Raw genomic sequence first — 17926 nt, 5'->3', positions numbered from 1 at the left:
AACTGAAAATGTAAGCTACACATTACACATATATGAGAGATTTGAGTCAAAAACTAATATTTTTGTGATTAACTCAAGATGTAAAAATCATATGTCTTGATATATACACATAGAAGATTGTAAATCACAGATGTATTGGTGGCTATGCATAATACATGATTCACACCAGATGATTTTTTAATGGTACTGTAGAAATTGGATAATTGCCTTGCAAGCACTCAAAAAGTGCTTGAATGTGGCCTTGAAAAAGGTTTACTGAACATTCTGGACTTTGTTTTCCTTTTAGATATGAATTCCACGCTACAGTATTGCCCACACCAGAAACTGCAAGATATGATCACAGTAAAATGGTAAGAAAATCATTTTTTTTAATTTACATAAGCAAAAACACTTAAGCTGTAATGTAGTGAATAAAATAAATGTCCGTCGTACACAAACAAATGGGTTTTACCCACAATACATACAAGTACATTCATGGAAGTTTGGTGCCTAAAGATCTAAGCAGCCACCATGGAGACAAAGACAATAAAATACTGACATGATAGCTTCAAAACATGCAGTGTTCATTTTTGGACGACAAAGGTCAATAAATGCTTCAGTAAAATAAAAAATAGATATTTGTCATAGCTAAGTGCTTGTAAACAAGTAAGGCAGAATGTATGTACAATTGGATGGCAGCACTTGGTGACATCCTTACATTCGCCTGTTGAGATTGTTTAGTTCTAGTCAGTATCCTGTACACCACAGGTGTCAAACTCTAGGCCAGGAGTCCATACACACATGTCATGCGGCCTGTTCCCAAAAATCATGGTCATTTACTTCATGTGTCTTGTTTAAATCTGCACCAAAATTGTCTTCACTTTACTATGGGCAAGCAAAGACACCTGTTAATCGCTTTCAGTTGGTAAACGCTAGTCAAAAATACAAAATGAAATGGAGCTTTTCCTAGCTGACAATGCTAGGGGAACCAGTTGAATTTAAACACAATGTGGTGTTCTTGATTAAAACTGAACATATATATCTGCACTGCTTATCCTCAGTGGGGTCACGGGGCTACTGGAGCCAATCCCAGCTATCTTCTAACAGTGGGCAGGGAACATCCTCAACTGGTTGCTACCCAAACGCAGGACACTCAGAGACAGACCATTCATTTACACCTTTGGACAAATTGGACTGGTCAATTTACCTAAAATGCATGTTTTGGGAATGTGGGGGGCGGGGTAATCCACAATATATATATATATATATATATATATATATATATACACATACACCAAAGTGGAACACTGAGCTTGTGGGATAGGACTTAAAGAGTTGTTGAAGCACCTTTTGGTTATCGCAGCACCAAATGGACAAAATAACCACTGTTTGACCTCCTTTCCTCTTAGGAACTTTGAATGGACTGAAAATGGAGGAAGTGACTGTATAGCCATTTGCACTTTTATATCATTGCTATCATGTGAAAATGACGTCACGTTACCATAAGCGCACGAGCGTTTACGTAAAAAAAAAACAAAGACAACAACTATATTGCACAATAGTAACAATTTCCAAATATAACTTTTTTTTTGTTTTGGTGTAACAACAACCATACGGGGACGATAATGAACAAACAAAATATTTGTATCTAAATGGCAACAACTATATCGTTTGTGTTGATAAATTCCACTTATATTGACCTTAATTAGTTCCACCAAACATTATAGACACCATTTACCTAGTTCATGGTGTTTTTCCCCCTATAATTTAATTTTAAAAATATATAGATTGAAGTATGAAAACTCGTGTCGCTTTAGTGCAGCACTGCCCCCTGCTGTCGACTGAAAATGACGTCATGTGACCAAATTTGGGCCAACGGTGACGTAAAAAAACCTAAAGATTGGGCATTAGTCGCAATTTCCAAACTTAACCATCTATTTTGAGTTTGTATGTAATTGCACAACAATGGAGGTATAGTTAAGATTAAGAACAAACAAAAATTTTGTACTTAAATGTCAATGTTTAGTTATGGTGTAATAACATACCCATTGAGGGAATTTGAAGGTTATGAAAAAAAGAAATGTGTTTTTACATGACAGTGACAAAAATATGTTTCTGTTGGTAAATTTCACTTATCTTGACATTTCTTAGTTCTGACATAAAAATGTAAATTTGTTAATTGTTGCTTCAACGCTGCACTACCCCCTGCTGGCGACTGAAAATGACGTCACGTGAAGAACTCGAGCGAGCATTGGTGTAAAAAAAAAATAGCCTTAAATTGCACAATAACAATTTCCAAACTTAACGGTTTGTCAAATTGTAGTTTGGTGTAATAACACAAAGAGGCAAAAATACAATTACTGCGTAAGTAGGACAACATAATTAACAGGACCCAAAATAGAGTTTGACACCTTCGATTGTACACTCGTCGATTTGCTACATGGCTTTTCCCCAAATGAGCCGCTTGGCGCATTCAATAAACGTCATTCTGTGTCGATGACGTCAGTAAGCTTGGACCTGGCTGGGTAAAAGTTGGCACCCGCTGCTGACGTGGTTCATGACTTTCTGCTTGAGCTGGGCAACTTGCTCCCGGAGCACGCTGGCCGTGGATGCCAGCTCCGTGTTCTGCGTCTTTAGGCTCTTTACTTTGTCCTCCAGCCGCGAGATGCGCTCCAGTTTGCGTTTGCGGCACTTGGAGGCCGCGATGCGGTTCCGAAGCTTTTTCCTCTCCGCCTTGATCCGCTCCTGGTTGTCCATGTCGATCGGGGACAGGGGCGGGCTGTCGCCGAGGCTCTGCATGTCCGGGACCGTCTGCGGTTCGTCCTTGACGGCCCCGCCGGTGGATTGAAGCCGGGACGGCGCGGGTGCTGCACTCGCTTGCTGTTGTTGAGAGCCGAGGTGGTGCGGAGGGAACGGGATGGCCTCGGTAGAGTAGTTAATCGCGGCACCGCCTAGCGGGCTGGCGGCGTATCCGTTCAGCGTGGTGTACACGGGGAGGTCGGACGAAGCGGCCGCTCCGAGAAGCTCCAGCCGCTCTACCGACACACAACCCGCGTCGTTGAGTTGATTCTGCTTATGCAAATCCTCCAACGCTTTAACGAATCCCTCTGCAAACTCCTGCTCGTCGCTGCCCGACTTCGGGTAGAGGAAATGGGACGCCGGGTTGGCGGCGCCCGCCAGTCCGTTGGACTGGATGATGAGGCGCTCCAGGTCGGGGGAAGCCAGCTTGAGAAGCCCCAAATCCGGCGAGTTGAGCAGCGCGTCCGACTTCAACTCCGAGGTTTGCGCGTCCAGGTTGAGGTTAATGTCCTTCTTCATCATGATAGTGCCGGGACGTCGGACAATTGCGCGCGGTGGTTTTCGTCCATTTTACGCCCTTGCGTCAAGGTGCGCTCTCCAAAAGACGAGCGTCCAAAACATGGACGAAACCGATTAGTCTTTTGCTGCACAAAAAGACCCACCACCTCTTTTTTCTCGTAAGGTTTCCAACACGGGGGCCCGCCGTCTTCCCTGTTCCTTCCTTGTGGTACGTCTGCTATGCGCCGCTCGCTTTCTAGCCTTAAAAATTCCATTATGTCACCCCAGAGCGCGCAGATTGGCCCAAAATGACGTGCGTTTCCGGTATCATTTGAATAAGGGGCCGGATCGGTCTTTGTTGCCATGGAGACTCTAGGTAAACTCCAAACACTGCAATGCATTATGGTTTGATGTCATAGCGAGAGAGAAAAAAAAAAGCATTGGGTCGCCAAAAGAGAGCCGAGAGAGAAAGAGAGCTTGCAATGGGCGGGGAAGGTGTGAGAGGCGAAGGCTGGAGGAACCACAAGTAACAATTTGGAAAGGGAATAATATGAAGCAGATTGAGCATGAAGGCTTTCGAGTTGCTAAACTGTTCCTTTCTATCGGTGTCGTTTTGCACAATAAGTGGACTGCTGGGCGTCATTTGGACTTAGATTTGAGGCTAAATCTGATTTTGGTCCGCATTAGACATGATTTAGTCCTAAATAGACGTTAGGGTTAAGTTTAGTTGAACTCATCCAACCTGGAACAAAAAGTACGAATTAAGCCATTCAAAATGAGTTTTTTTCAAAGTCCTCAAGTTATTTTTTTTAACCAAACAAAGATGTCTTGTGAACGGAACGTTAGTGTAATTCTTACGTCTTTATAACATCTTCTCAACCAGATTTTGCAGAGTAGGCATTTATTTTAAACCAAGCTGTCAAAAATTAGGAATGGCAAGTACTGATATCATTATCAGTTCTGATACTAGACTTCCTTTTACGATAGTCATTTTCTATTCAGTACCCTGGAATTTGAGCAATGGTAAATTTCCTTTAAATAAATACAATATAGGTGAAAATATTATGTTAGGTTTTATAGGTGCTTCTGAAAAATATCAGTCATTTGTTAGATTCGTATCAGTCTTATTAAATGTGTTATCAAACATGCTCACTGAAAAAAACTAAACACAAGTGTGATTATGAATAAAACCCTTTAATTTCAAGTCACGTGGGCTGAAAAATATACATTTAACACTTGTTTCACAAGTGTCGTTGTTGACAACTGTATGGTAAACATCAAAATATTATTTTAAGAAACGGTAGCTTAGTGGATAGTGTGTCTGTAGCAGAGTTTTGAGGTCACGGGTTCAACTCCAGACTAAGTAGTGTCCCCTTCCCACTGCTTGAAAATAACTGCCATTGGCTCCAGCTCCCCTATGACTCTAGTGAAGATCAGTGGTGCAGGTAATGGGTAGATTTGTTAAAAAAGTATGAGGCATGAACTTTGAAAACTCGATACATACTCATCTTTTTTCAAGCTGAGAGCTACTACTACTAATTAGCGCATGAGTTTACTATGCCTTTCTAAAAAACTTATCATGCTATTACCATGTTGTTATGTTGTACCAGGTAAATTATTATTTAATAGATTGAGCCAACAACTAAAATAAAAAAAATACTTAAAAATCACAATAACCCAGAAATGGTGAGCTACTTCTATAACCGGTCCGCTGACCACTCAGCTGTCCTTAGGGGTAAACCTGGTGCCCGGAGGCACCACGTTGGAGACCCATGTTCAAGAAAGTATTTTTGTCCACACCCATGAGTGTTAATTTATCACTTTTTAAAAGTTACTTTTTGCATGAAAATGTATGTGTATTTGTCGTAGCAACACAGGTTAATTGTTTAAAAAACTGTTAGAGAAGTTTTACATTTAGAGGTTTTAAGTGTTAATCCAACAATAGCTATTTTCCTCTGTTCCATCTAATAGAATTTTTATAGAATAACATATGTCTTCACAGCCTTCTACAAGAGGCCGACTTGTTTCCATCTGTTATGGATTTTTCAAGATAACTTGAAGTCAAGTCAAGTCATGTTTATTTGTATAGCCCTTAAACACAAGGAGTCTCATAAGGCTGCACAGACCATTGCAGACTACAGACTATTATGACACCATCCCCTGATCTAAAACCTACATGAGGGCAAGGAAAAACTCAAAAACCTCAGTCAAGTCATGTTTATTTGTGACACCCTTTATCACAAGGAGTCTCAAAGGCTGCAAAGACCACAGCTTATTGCAAACTACAGACTATTATGACACCGTCCCCTGATCTAAAACCTTCATGAGGGCAAGGAAAAACTCAAAAACCTCTGCAAGACAAATATATTTTTTGAAAACTTGCCATATCGCTCCTTTGTTCGTGTTTGCAGCTCATGGCGTACCTCCAACTTTCATTTTTTTGTATCTTTTTCAAAATAACAACATTTTGTTATTTTTTTTAAAAGTTAAACTATACCAGGAATCAATTTCAGTCAAAAACTCTCTAAAAGAACAATCCTATTTTACTAATTATTGGTAAAATTTAAACACCTGGGTATTAAAAGGGAAGTTAATAATCAAACATAACATCCAAAACACCTAAACAAAAGCTAAATTTTACAGACGGGCACAAAGACCATGAGGTGGAGTCTGTTTTGTCTGCCCATATGCGGCGGTGGTGATGACGTCAACGTATCGTCTGCATCAGGACCACCAGTGAGCTGAAAGGGCATCCTTGGTTACCATGGCAACGCTGACATAGCGCGTGACGCAGAGGAAAGGTGAATGAGTTCTGCATTGCAGCTAGTGTAGGCGGCGGATGAGAGCACTTTCGTTAATAAGAATGAATCAGTGTTGTCATTAGTAACGCTGCAAGCCTGAAATATAATACCGCCTCGTTCGACTTCAAGGAAAAACAACACTCCTCCCCGTCTTGTGCCGAGCATATTCTTCCCACAATGCCACTCCACAGTATCCAGTGTGAGTCATTCTGCAACCGACTGGGTGTGGATTGTACTGAAAGTGAAAAGGAAAGAAAAAAAAAATCATTCCTGTAAAAGGCTTGGGATTGGCTCAGTTTTAAAGGACAACCATTTTTTTACAAGTAGTGAATATTTGACTTTGGTTGAAAAACTGTGCCCTACAGTTTGCTGTGAAACCTTGTCTAGTTTTTTTATAGGAAATTTTATCTTAGCAAAAAAGTATTGGGCAGTATCCTTGCTTTCTTCCAATGATCACCCTAGTAACTGTAACATCCACCCATATCAGTAGGTGGCAGTCTAAGATTGCACTGAAAAACTAATGAAGATAAATAAAGTAAAAATGTTGCTAATTTTAATTAGTATTGCTTGGCATTCTTTTATCTTTTCAACAGTTTTTGCAGGGCTATTTGTGTGTGAGTGTGTTTGAATGGGTGAGTGTAAAGCAAGTTGTAAAGCATTTTTTGAGGTCTTCAGAACTTGTAAAGCCCTCTATAAATTAATACCATTTAACTGTCACGGTTGCCATAGCGCCTAATTGGCCCCGCCTGTGTGGCGCCAGCTGCGGCTCATTGACAGATTGGCTTTCCGTCTATTTAAGCTCAGTGCTCTCATTTTTCCTTTATCAGTCCGTCAACGAACCTCTGCCCCGCTCTAACCAGCTCTAACAAAATAAAACGTAAAAGACATGCCGAACACATTGGAAGATGTACTAACTACAGAAAATAATCATGAAAGGCAACACAGGATTGACATTTTTTCTCCTACTGATCATCATATACACAGATATAATGTATTTAAGATCAATAGATTCGATAACCAATTGACAAAACAGAATGAAAAAAAGGGAAGACAGGAAAAAGCCGGAGCTTAACTTGGTCTTGTCACCTTGACAACCAAAACACTTTCCACATTATTGTCCTTTAATAAGATTTTTATAACGATGCATTTTGAATAACATAAATCACATGTCATCATCAGACAAAAGAAATAATCATATATGTGAAATTTAGATCGGCATTATCATGTTTAGCATGATATGTTAATGAAGTGTTCCCCTTGACATCTTCCTCTAATTTTTCTTTTTTGGTATTTGTTTAATTTCTATGAGGAGCGCTAAAAGTCAATCTTGATCCGATGAAACCAGTTTAGCTGGCCCTTCATTCAGTGATTTTCATTTGAACGTTGAACTTCTTGGAGAGGTCATCTTTCAGCTTCTCCAAGGCATTTTCGAGCATGTGGTCTGTCGGGGGAGGCTGTTGGGCAAGATGGCATCACAGCGTTGAAGTAAGACCTCAGTTGCGCCGGTCTTATCTATGAGCAGTTGGTCAGACATTTTCCTCAGCTGTGTCCTTAAACATAAAAACGCCAGCACAAATTGTTCCGATGAATATGAAGAACAACAGATACACGTCCTCAACATTTTCATTGTCCAGTTATGTTACTAGATATGTTGAAACACTAACTCACTCTAACTAAACGAAATGTAAAATTCAACACAGAATATTTCGAAACACAAATTTGCTATAACTGAACAAAATATGAAGTAACATGGTTTGTTGAAACACTAATTGAATTTAACTGAACAACACATGAAAGGAAAGCAGGATATTTTGGAACACAAATTCGCACTACATAAACGAAACATAAAAGGCAACACAGGAAATGTTGGAATTCTCACTCGTTCTAGCTGAACAAAATGTAAAATTCGACGCAGGATTTTTTGGGACACATTTTCTATGACTGAACAAAACATTAACACAGTATGTTGAAACACTAATTCAATTTAACTGAAAAACACATGAAAGGACTATTTTGGATCACAAATGCGCACTACCTAAACAAAACCTGAAAAGTAACAAAGAAAAAGTTGGAATACTAACTCGCTCTAACTGAACAAAACATAAAATTTAACGCAGGATATTTTGAAACACAAATTTGCTATGACTGTGCAAAACATGAAGTAACACGGAATGTTGAAAAACCGAATTAAATGTAACTGAATGACACATGAAAGGGATCCAGGACATTTTGGAACACATGCACACTACCTAAACAAAACATGAAAAGCAACACAGGATAAGTTGGAATTCTAACTCGCTCTAACTGAACAAAATGTAAAATTCAACTCAGGATATTTTGGAACAGGAATTTGCTATGATAGAACAAAACATAAAGTAACTAATTCAATTTAACTGAACAACATATAAAAGAAATGCAGGATATTTTGAAACAAATTGGCACTACCTAAATAAAACCTGGAAAGCAACACAGGATAAGTTGGAATACTAACTCGCTCTAACTGAACAAAACATGAAAATAACACGGGCTATGTTTGAACAGTAACTCACTTTACAGAACAAAACATGAAAAGGAGCACAGGATAAGTTGCGACACTCAAAACTAAACAAAATGTGAAACCCAACATACTCACGCTAATTGTAAAAAAACATGAAAATAAGACAATGATACCAATACTGGTTACTAAACAGTTAGAACAGTAAAAAATAAAATTATTTTTCTTGAAACACAAGATAAAAATATAGTAAAACTTGAAAAACATCTAAACAAAGTAAAATCCAAACAGCCACGCTATTAACCAAAATGAATAACTTTTATTACCCTCCGTGCCACGGTGACCACAAATTATAAGAAGAACTTTATATTGACAATTTAAGAAACAAGATTATTTAAGCCTTTTTAAAAACTGGTGCAGGGAATTATTCCTATATAGTTTTTTCGATGTTTTTTTTGGTTTCGTGATTATTTTAATGAAAAAAAGTACACTTTAACTTCAGAAAGGTTGAGAAACACTGTTACAGGATACATGCTTGGTCCCACCCACTCCTTTTTGGTGTCCTGCCTTTTGTCACCAACGCCCTATGTCACACTAGAGCATGTTCGCAGCCGAGTTGCAACACTAAAACTTCAAGTGGGCGGCCACAAGTCTGTTTTTGTGAAAGTTTTCTTCACATAAGCCTCTCTGTTGTTTCACCTCTTAATTGAGGTGCACGCCTACAGGGCTTTGACTTTCATCCAAAGGTCACTGTGGAATATTTCAAGGCAATTGGCAAATAAATGAAGTCAATGTAGGCTCGGTAGTAAATAAAACGGCAACAGCTGAATAACCCGCAGACCTGTTTGGAAAATAGCTCACCAGTAACGGGTCATTTGGATTTTCTAGGAAAATGTATTTCTAACTGGCATAGAAATCACTGACAAGATCAGTGTCTTGAAATACATGATCAGTTCTTTCAAAAATGTGTTGATCACAACGCAGATGCTTAGTGGTTTCTATCTATCAATCTATCTACCTTAGTCATATCCCTCAAGACCGACAGCAAGACAAACACATACAATAATAAAGAAAATAAAAAAGAGGAAAACAATAGCAAAAAAGAAACCCACACAAACATTTTTGGACCATGGCCAACCCAGATGCCCAAACACTCAAACAGGTTAGGCACCTCGGCACCCAAGTCGGTCATGCTTTCGTCCCTCCAGATGAGACGGGACACAAGAAAGCGGCCGTGTCACTCGGGTCAGGGTGACACAACACACTTTTCTGTTCAGCAGCAGGGCCTGACAGCTTTCACTGGTTTATCCTTGCCGCATCATACAGGTGCCTTGCCCATCCCTTAGAACAAGTCCAAACATCCCACTATCCTTTTACAACACCTCTCCTCTCATTCCTATCACCAACAAGTGGTTTACTAAGCCTATTTTACCACTACTTGTAATAATAAAAACCTGAGAATATCATCATAATAAACCCACAGTAATGACATAATACCGTAAATTCCAGACTATAAGCCGCTACTTTTTTCCCAAATGTTCAGCCCTGCGGCTTATTCAGTGAAGCAGCCAATTTATGTAATTTTTGTAACTGCCACCAGCAGCACTTGAGTACAAAAGGTAAAATTTAGACCTGTGGAATTGTGCGCCGAGGTAGACTGCATCCTCTTAGTTTATGTTCGAATTGTCCGTATGACAGAGGACAAAAGTTCGTTCCGATTATGAGGAAGACGCCCTTGATGGCGACAGTTATGAGGAGAAAGACGAGGACGGTTTACCGTGAATTTCGCAACTGCGGTACGGCTTTTTTTAACAGCTACGCTTTGTGCGTTGCGAGCGTGTTAGGAGTAGTTGCCAGTAGCGTGGTGGTACCTTTCACAGGCACGGTTTGGGATGAAAGTTATTTTATTATTATTAAAGCTTTGAAAACTCTCTTCTTTGTAAATATGTGTAACCATGTATAATATGTATTTGCAACTGTATATTTTTGTAATGAATTTATTTTAGAGACTTATTGTGATATGTTTTCTACGAGCGAATCAAAAAGAAGGGGCGGAGCAAACACGGGCTGACGGGAAGTGGGGTAAAGCTGAGTTAAATCTCTTTGTTGTTGCAGCGGACAATAGTGGATATATATTTTTCCCACCCTTATTTTTGGAAATATAAAATTTTTTTGTTGGATTACTTTCAACGGGACCTGGACTTTAAAGGTTTGCATAAATTCTAACTACCGGTACACCAACCCCTGATCTAAAAACTACATGAGGGCAAGGAAAAACTCAAAGACCTCAGCATTAGGAAAATAAAAAAAACTGAGTAGGTAATCCACCTTTATATATACAGTACTATATATATATATATATATATATATATATATATATATATATGAGAGAGAGATGTATGGTTGGGTAAATTTTATGGTAATATGGAGCTTACATTTTCAGTTGCAGGAAGTTCTTCCTAATGCAATTTACCACTGGCAAACTGTTCCTTATTTTTTGTATGAAGCATTATAAATGTCCATAATTGATTTGAAATAATTGCACTAATACACATCTTCATTTAATGCCTGGTCTATCGAGTCCGACAGCCAAGAGAAACAGCATCAATTTTGAGCATTCACAAGCACGTTACCCAAAATACAAGCACGTTTTAAACACAACATTAAAATTCAAGTATTTCCATGGATTTCAAGCACAGCTACAAACCCTGTTTATTATATGAAGATTTCTTGAGACTGTTTACAGAGCGGGAAGGGGACAAGAAGAGCATGCTGGGATTCACGCATACGCAGCAAGTTGTTGATAAAAGTAAGAAAAAAGCAGACAGGTGCAGTAAAAAGTCTCTTTGAATTCAGTTTGGCATTGTTAACACAAATATGGTAGATCATAGACAGGGTTGGGGAGGGTTACTTTAACTTGATTACTTTCAAGTACTTTTGGATGACTCCAATACCAAATATGTTAATAAAAGACAAAATAAACTAAATATGAATTAAAATGACTAAATTTTGTGCAGGCTTGGGGAGTAACGGAATACAAGGAACGGCAAAAATGATGTTGGCAAGCTGTTTGGATTTATTTTCATTTTGTTTCTGTCGCATTTTAGGTTAGTTTTGCTGGAGATCAAAGCCAGGAGAGAAAGCTTACCACGTGTTGTCAGTCATCATTTTATTCATATTTAGTTTCTTTTGTCTTTAATTAGCATATTTGGTATTTAAGTAATCCAAAAGTAATTGAAAGTAACCAAGTTAAATTAACCCTACCCAACCCTGATCATAGATTAATTCCTAAAATTAATAAGGACGCCCCAAACTACGCACCCAACATTGGGATGGTTTGCGGAACTGAAACGTAATTTACTTTCCCTTCCAAATCAAAGAAAACACTTGTAAGGTCATGCAATTTACAGTAATAAGGTAAAAAAAACAACATCAACAACATCATTTTTCACATCAAATTGTAATTGTTTTCCTCAGGAAGAAAAAAACAACTGTGGCATCATTTTACAGTAGGGGGCGTTGCGGGCATACCCACGTGATTTTTCTCAAGGAACGTGCGTCATTTCCGGTTTCGATCAGTGACAGACCAACCGCAGTATCTCAATTTGAATAAAAACAACGGACGACAATAGGAAACATGAAGAAAGTTGTAGTGACCGGTAAGATTAATTTTCTGGATGAACAACTGACTAATTTTTAAGGGCAAAAGTAATAATTCAAGCTTATTAACACTTTCAGTATAATATAAACGATTGTGCGATGACCACACTATGCATATACAGTATTAGGATGAATGCATTTTCAGACAAAAATATATTTATCATGTTCAGAATAAAAGCCTTTCCTAATAACAAAATGAGATTCATACACCTGTAGTTAATGTTTAACCTCTAGACTTTAGACTTTAATTTATACAAGCACGTCTGTCTGATTCACCATTTGGCATCGCCAAATCACTACCTTATTTGCAATTATAATGCAAATTACTTGAAAATATGCAAGAAACAACACTTGGCTATTTGGAGAAGTTATTAAAAAGTTCTTTTTATTGCCCGACTACATTCTTCTCACTTTTGTGCAGGGTTGGGTAGGGTTACTTTAACTGGATTACTTTCAATGACTTTTGGATTACTCCAATACCAAATATGCTAATAAAAGACAAAAGAAACTAAATCTGAATAAAATGATGACTCACAACACGGGGTAAGCTTTCTCTCCTGGCTTTGATCTCCGGCAAAACGAACATTAAATGCGACAGAAACAAAATGAAAATAAATCCAAACAGCTTGCCAACATCATTTTTGCCGTTCCATGTGTTCCGTTACTCCCTAAGCCTGTACAAAATTTAGTCATTTTATTCATATTTAGTTTCTTTTGTCTTTTATTAGCATATTTGGTATTGGAGTCATCCAAAAGTAATTGAAAGTAATCCAGTTAAAGTAACCCTACCCAACCCTGCTTTTGTGTTTATTGTCATTGATACCCATGCACAGAACAATGTTCAAACGAGATTAGATTAGATTCTCCGGGATGAACGTGTTCAAAAATACTTTAAAGAGAAAAATATAATAAAAGACAATTTTAAGACGAATAGACAAATATTTACAAGGAATGGCTTGTTGACAGGCCTAAGTGGTGCTGTATTGGCATTAGCAACATATTTTCAAAATAAGTAGAGAAATAAAATATGAATACAGTAATCCATAGTTTTTTGCGTGGATTGCATTCGGAAAATGTCCAAAACCTGCAAAGTAGAAACCATTATTTATTACTCAAGAAAAAAAAATGTACAGCCTCAAGTATTAGTTTAACAAATAAGTAATTTTAGTTATAAACTGTTTTCTTTTGCAAATAACTTCTGTACTGTCAAATCACAATTTTGAAAATAATTTGTTTTCTTGCACAACTGTATGAATTAAGGACCCGATCTAATTTACTTTAGATCAGACCTGGGCACTCCGGTCCTGGAGGGCCATACGTCCTGCCAGATTTTGAAGTTTGCTCTTCTTTAACTCAGGTGATACAAATTATAACCTCTTTAGCAAGCTAGCAAGTGCTCGTTAACAATACTGGTGATTGGAATCACCTGTATTGGATCAGAGAAACCTCAAAAATCATGCAGAACATACGGCCCTCCAGGACCGGAGTGCCCAGGTCTGCTTTAGATGATACTTTGCTGCCACCATGTGGCCTCTATGTTAAACTGCATTTACCTTATGGTTCGTCCCACAGAAAGCATATATTTTTACATCCATCCATCCATTATCTGCACCGCTTATACTCAGTAGGATCGCGGGGGTGCTGGAGCCCATCCCAGCTATCTTCGAGCAGTGGGCAGGGGACACCCTGTACTGGTTGCCGGCCAATCGCAGGGCACACAGGGACAGACAATTCGCTCGCTCATTCACACCTAAGGTTAATCGGTGGCTTCTAGATTGTCCCAACATGCATGTTTTTGGAATGTGGGAGGAAACCGGAGCGCCCAGAGGAAACCCACGCAAGCACGGGGAGAACATGCAAACTCCACACAGGAAGGTTTGATCTCATGACCTCAGAACTGTGCCACACACGCGCTAACTACTGCCCCACCGTGCTGCCATATTTTTACATTTCAAACATTTTTGAAAAAGCGCCAGGGAGCCACTAGGGAGCCCCAAAGACCCGCATGTGGCTCCAGAGCATTTTAGCTGGTCGGGAAGTCCGTGTTTGTTGGCACTAGAAAGCACCTTCCCTTGTTTAGCCAATCAGAAAGTAGAGCACAATGCACAATGAAAATCTACAAAGTAAAGAAACATAAATACAGCAACGTACACACTGTGTACGGTTTTATACACATAGGCAAAATAATTGAAATGTAGATCACTCTCTTCCTTTGAGTTGATTCCAGTTTTTATCAACCTGAATCTTATTACTGCTAAAATATTTCCGATGATCCCTGGCCAATGCCCATAGCTAACCAATTTTTGTATAAATTATAATATTAAGAGGGATGGAATCTGATATTGTCTGATAATGTTGTTGTTATTAAAGAGACATCTGCATCGGATTGAATCAGGCCCCCCGTTCTATAATAGTGCGGTCAAATAAATTATATAAAATTTGAACTGATTCTTACTTCTTTAGGTTTCGAGCCGTTTGGAGAACATGAGGTAAACTCCAGCTGGGTGGCGGTACAGGTGAGGCCAAATTTCTTGTTTCTTCAATGTGTACCATGCTACTTACTAAACTACATCTAGGTCATTGGTAGAATGTAATGTATACTAAAATGGATTAATGTAATAATATGAATTAGTTAATCTGCTGTCCTGTGGTGAGGGGCCCTCTCTCCCTGGGAAGTGTGAGAATTCTCCCACCGTGGTTCGCTGCGTGTAATAAGAGGCGACTATAGTGGAGGGAGCGAGGGGACTGGGAATCCTCTCCTCTCTATCTCTATTTCCTAAGAGACAGCAAGGCAAAGAAAGGGGGCGCGAAACCGAAAGGTCTCGCTATCCCTAGCTATAGGGTCACTAAATGTGAGAGGATGTGGAAGTAAAGCGACTGAGTGGAAGAAAGAGGAGATCGGAAGGATGATGACTAAAAGGGAGGTTGATGTGTTAGCCTTGAGTGAAACAAATATATAGATGAATGAATGAAAACTTTATTCGAACATCAAAATAAAAAACAGAACAAAAACAATAACTCAACAACAAAATAACGTTACATGATATGTTCGAATGGGGTAGTAAGAAGAAAATGCTTATATTACCTACCCCTTCATCTTCCCCACCAAATGTACCAATGATATTACAACAAATGTAATGATACTAATAATATGAGTTTTGATATAAGACTAGCAACAATAACACAAAGTTAACTAGACGCACTATTCCCAATCTCCCACACCACTTATACCCCATCCTCCTCATCTCTGTATTCCGCCAGGAATGTTCCTTTGTATCTAAACCTCAACAAGTGAATAGTTGGACACCGTTTGATCTCGTCTTGCAATCCGGTCCAAAGCTTGACTCCACACACAGACACACACATACTTTTCCTGGTTGTTCTCACCTTTGGGATTATGAATTCACTACAGCCCCTTAAATTATAATTTCCCTCTTTCCGAATGCATAATTTACGGATGTTGTCTGGCACTATGTTTTTTCTGACCTTAAATAGCAGCTGTGCAGTGAAAAAATTTACTAAATCATCTAATTTTAATCATTTGGACTGCAGGAATAAAATATTAGTATGATCTCAATATCCTACTCTGTGCATGGTTCTAATTGCACGTTTTTGGAGGATAAAAGGGGGCTGTAGTGAACTTTTGTATTTGTTGCCCCAGACTTTTGCACAATATGTTAAATATGGAAGAACTAGAGAACAATATAGATCATCTGTAGATAGTGATTGTTTTAAACACTGGCCTTCAGGAACTGGAACGTTTGGGCCTGGGTGACGCTGTGGAGCTTCATACCTGTGAGATGCCTGTGGAATACCAGGCAGTGCAGAGTCTACTTCCTTCTCTGTGGGAACAACACCTACCACAGGTGAATCACAAAGTTTGTATACTGTGTCATGTGCGGTATGTTGTCTGTGTCACTTGCAGTGTCTGTAGACAGCAAATTCCAATTACAAATACAGTAGACACCAGGGATATGGTGCCCCCAGCTTATGATAATTTCATACTATCACGAGTAATAAGATGTTTTTTCAGCCCCTCGTTGCTGCATCCAAATAACATCAACAACAAATTATTTACATTACAAAATGCAAACTTTCAGGTATTTGTACATTTGACACTGCAAGTCACATGCCTCTTACATTTCTGCAATTGGTCGACGCGGTTTGCTATTGGTTTGCCTCAGGGCATCATGAAAATGCTGATATGCTATTGGCTGAACTCCCTCCCACAATGCCTTTCTCTGTTTTCAGTTAGATCTGAATCTCATGTACTTTGCGGGTTAATGCAATACAATACTGAATTTTGTTGTACAGTTTAATCAGCTACGGGTCCCAAGCCTTGCAGTTATATCAAAAGGACAAGCTAAAACATGATTACAATGAAGAAGATAATCACAGGCTGTGATCATCACAAAGCTTGTGATTATCAAGAAATATGAAGAAGGAACCAGTCATTATTAACCTTGCTAAGGAGTATGGCCGTAACCAATAGATAATCTGACAATTATTAAGGAGACAAATAAACCAACAGTTTTCTAAGGCAGTGCTTCTCAATCATTTTCTGGCATGGCCCCTCTCGGAAGAAGAAATCCTCTGGATTTCCCTAAACTCAAACGCGCCTGAGCCCCCCATCGGGCCCACTCAGGTGGGCCGCCCCACTATTTGAGAATCCCTGTTCTAAAGGCATGAGAATCTTCATTAGTGTAAGTTTTAAATAAGTTTCAATTGTAATCGACCTTCTCCTCCCAATTCTACATCCACCCATTATCTCCACTGTACCAGAAGGGATTAATGTCGTAGTTTGAGGACTGCAGTTTGACAAAAAGGATTTAGGGGTTTTGGCTGCATGGTTATCTGCCTAGTTTTCCTTTTTTCTGCCATCTTGTGGCATTTATACATAATTACAACTACTCATAGCTTTATTTTTTTTCACAGGCAGTGCTTGTGAGCAATTTTATTAGGTAATTAAGGAATGAATGTTGTTTTTCTTCTGTGTTTTTGGGGTCTCGCCTGCAGTTAGTTGTCCACGTCGGCGTGTCTGGCCTAGCAAGCACATTAACTTTGGAGCAGTGTGGCCACAACAAAGGCTACAAACGCTTGGACAACTGTCGCTTTTGTCCGGCTTCCCAATGCTGTATGGAGGACGGACCCGATTGTATCAGTTCTCTGCTGGATATGGACGCCGTTTGCGACAAAGTCAACAAAGCAGACGTTGGGGTCACTGTGTCCGTGTCCAAGGATGCAGGAAGGTGAATTTGAATTGCCTTTATTGTCATTATACAGAAGTACAACGACATTGAAGGGCTTTTCTTTATAGTGCATTGTGATGGAAGATCAGCCTTTGATTTTTTCTGCAAAATGTGAATTTGTAATCATCTGTGGCTTCTTTGTGTACTGTAATCCCTTGTTTATTGCAGTTAATGAGGACCGGCCCCACCGGTGATCTAAAAAAAATCCACAAAGTAGCCCCACCCCTGTTTTAGTATGCGCCCTGGTGGCCCCTGTTTGAACCAATAGTCGACCTGGGATAATGGTTCGCAGCCGCACGGGTGCTTTTCGTTTTACATGGGAAGAACAGGATGAATCAGCCACTAGGCAAGACACAAGTTTACTCTCTCGGCCCCCACTCTCAGCAATTATCAACTAGAGGAAATGGATGATGGCCACAACCTTGGCGTTCACTTTGGGTGGGTCA

At 39.2% G+C, this 17926-nt stretch overlaps 2 protein-coding genes across 4 annotated transcripts in view; one reads left to right on the top strand and one right to left on the bottom strand.

Moving 5' to 3' along the window:
* Positions 1 to 263: 263 nt before the first annotated feature.
* The window catches only part of LOC148376566 (pyroglutamyl-peptidase 1-like), a 22569-nt gene continuing 4906 nt past the window's right edge, over positions 264 to 17926 (top strand). The window contains exons 1-5 of one of the 3 annotated variants that reach the window (XM_088348657.1): positions 264 to 350; positions 5920 to 6077; positions 14695 to 14747; positions 15981 to 16097; positions 17248 to 17480. In XM_088348657.1, the coding sequence (XP_088204783.1) occupies positions 16032 to 16097; positions 17248 to 17480 (299 nt within the window). In that variant the 5' untranslated portion in view covers positions 264 to 350; positions 5920 to 6077; positions 14695 to 14747; positions 15981 to 16031. Of the gene's footprint in view, positions 351 to 5919; positions 6078 to 12117; positions 12231 to 14694; positions 14748 to 15980; positions 16098 to 17247; positions 17481 to 17926 lie in introns of those variants that run through there. The other 2 variants (XM_088348665.1, XM_088348647.1) reach the window with 2 other exon arrangements.
* LOC148376567 (transcription factor JunD-like) lies at positions 347 to 3539 on the bottom strand. The gene has a single exon (XM_088348617.1). It carries the CDS (start codon positions 3298 to 3300, stop codon positions 2482 to 2484), a length of 819 nt encoding a protein of 272 aa, XP_088204743.1. The 5' UTR covers positions 3301 to 3539; the 3' UTR covers positions 347 to 2481.

The sequence above is a fragment of the Urocampus carinirostris genome, chromosome 1 (assembly GCF_059441175.1).
Source record: "Urocampus carinirostris isolate Australia breed hairy pipefish chromosome 1, RoL_Ucar_1.0, whole genome shotgun sequence".
NCBI lineage: Eukaryota > Metazoa > Chordata > Actinopteri > Syngnathiformes > Syngnathidae > Urocampus > Urocampus carinirostris.
The sequence above is the reverse complement of the archived record's forward strand: the minus strand, read 5'-3'. Positions and strand labels throughout refer to the sequence as shown.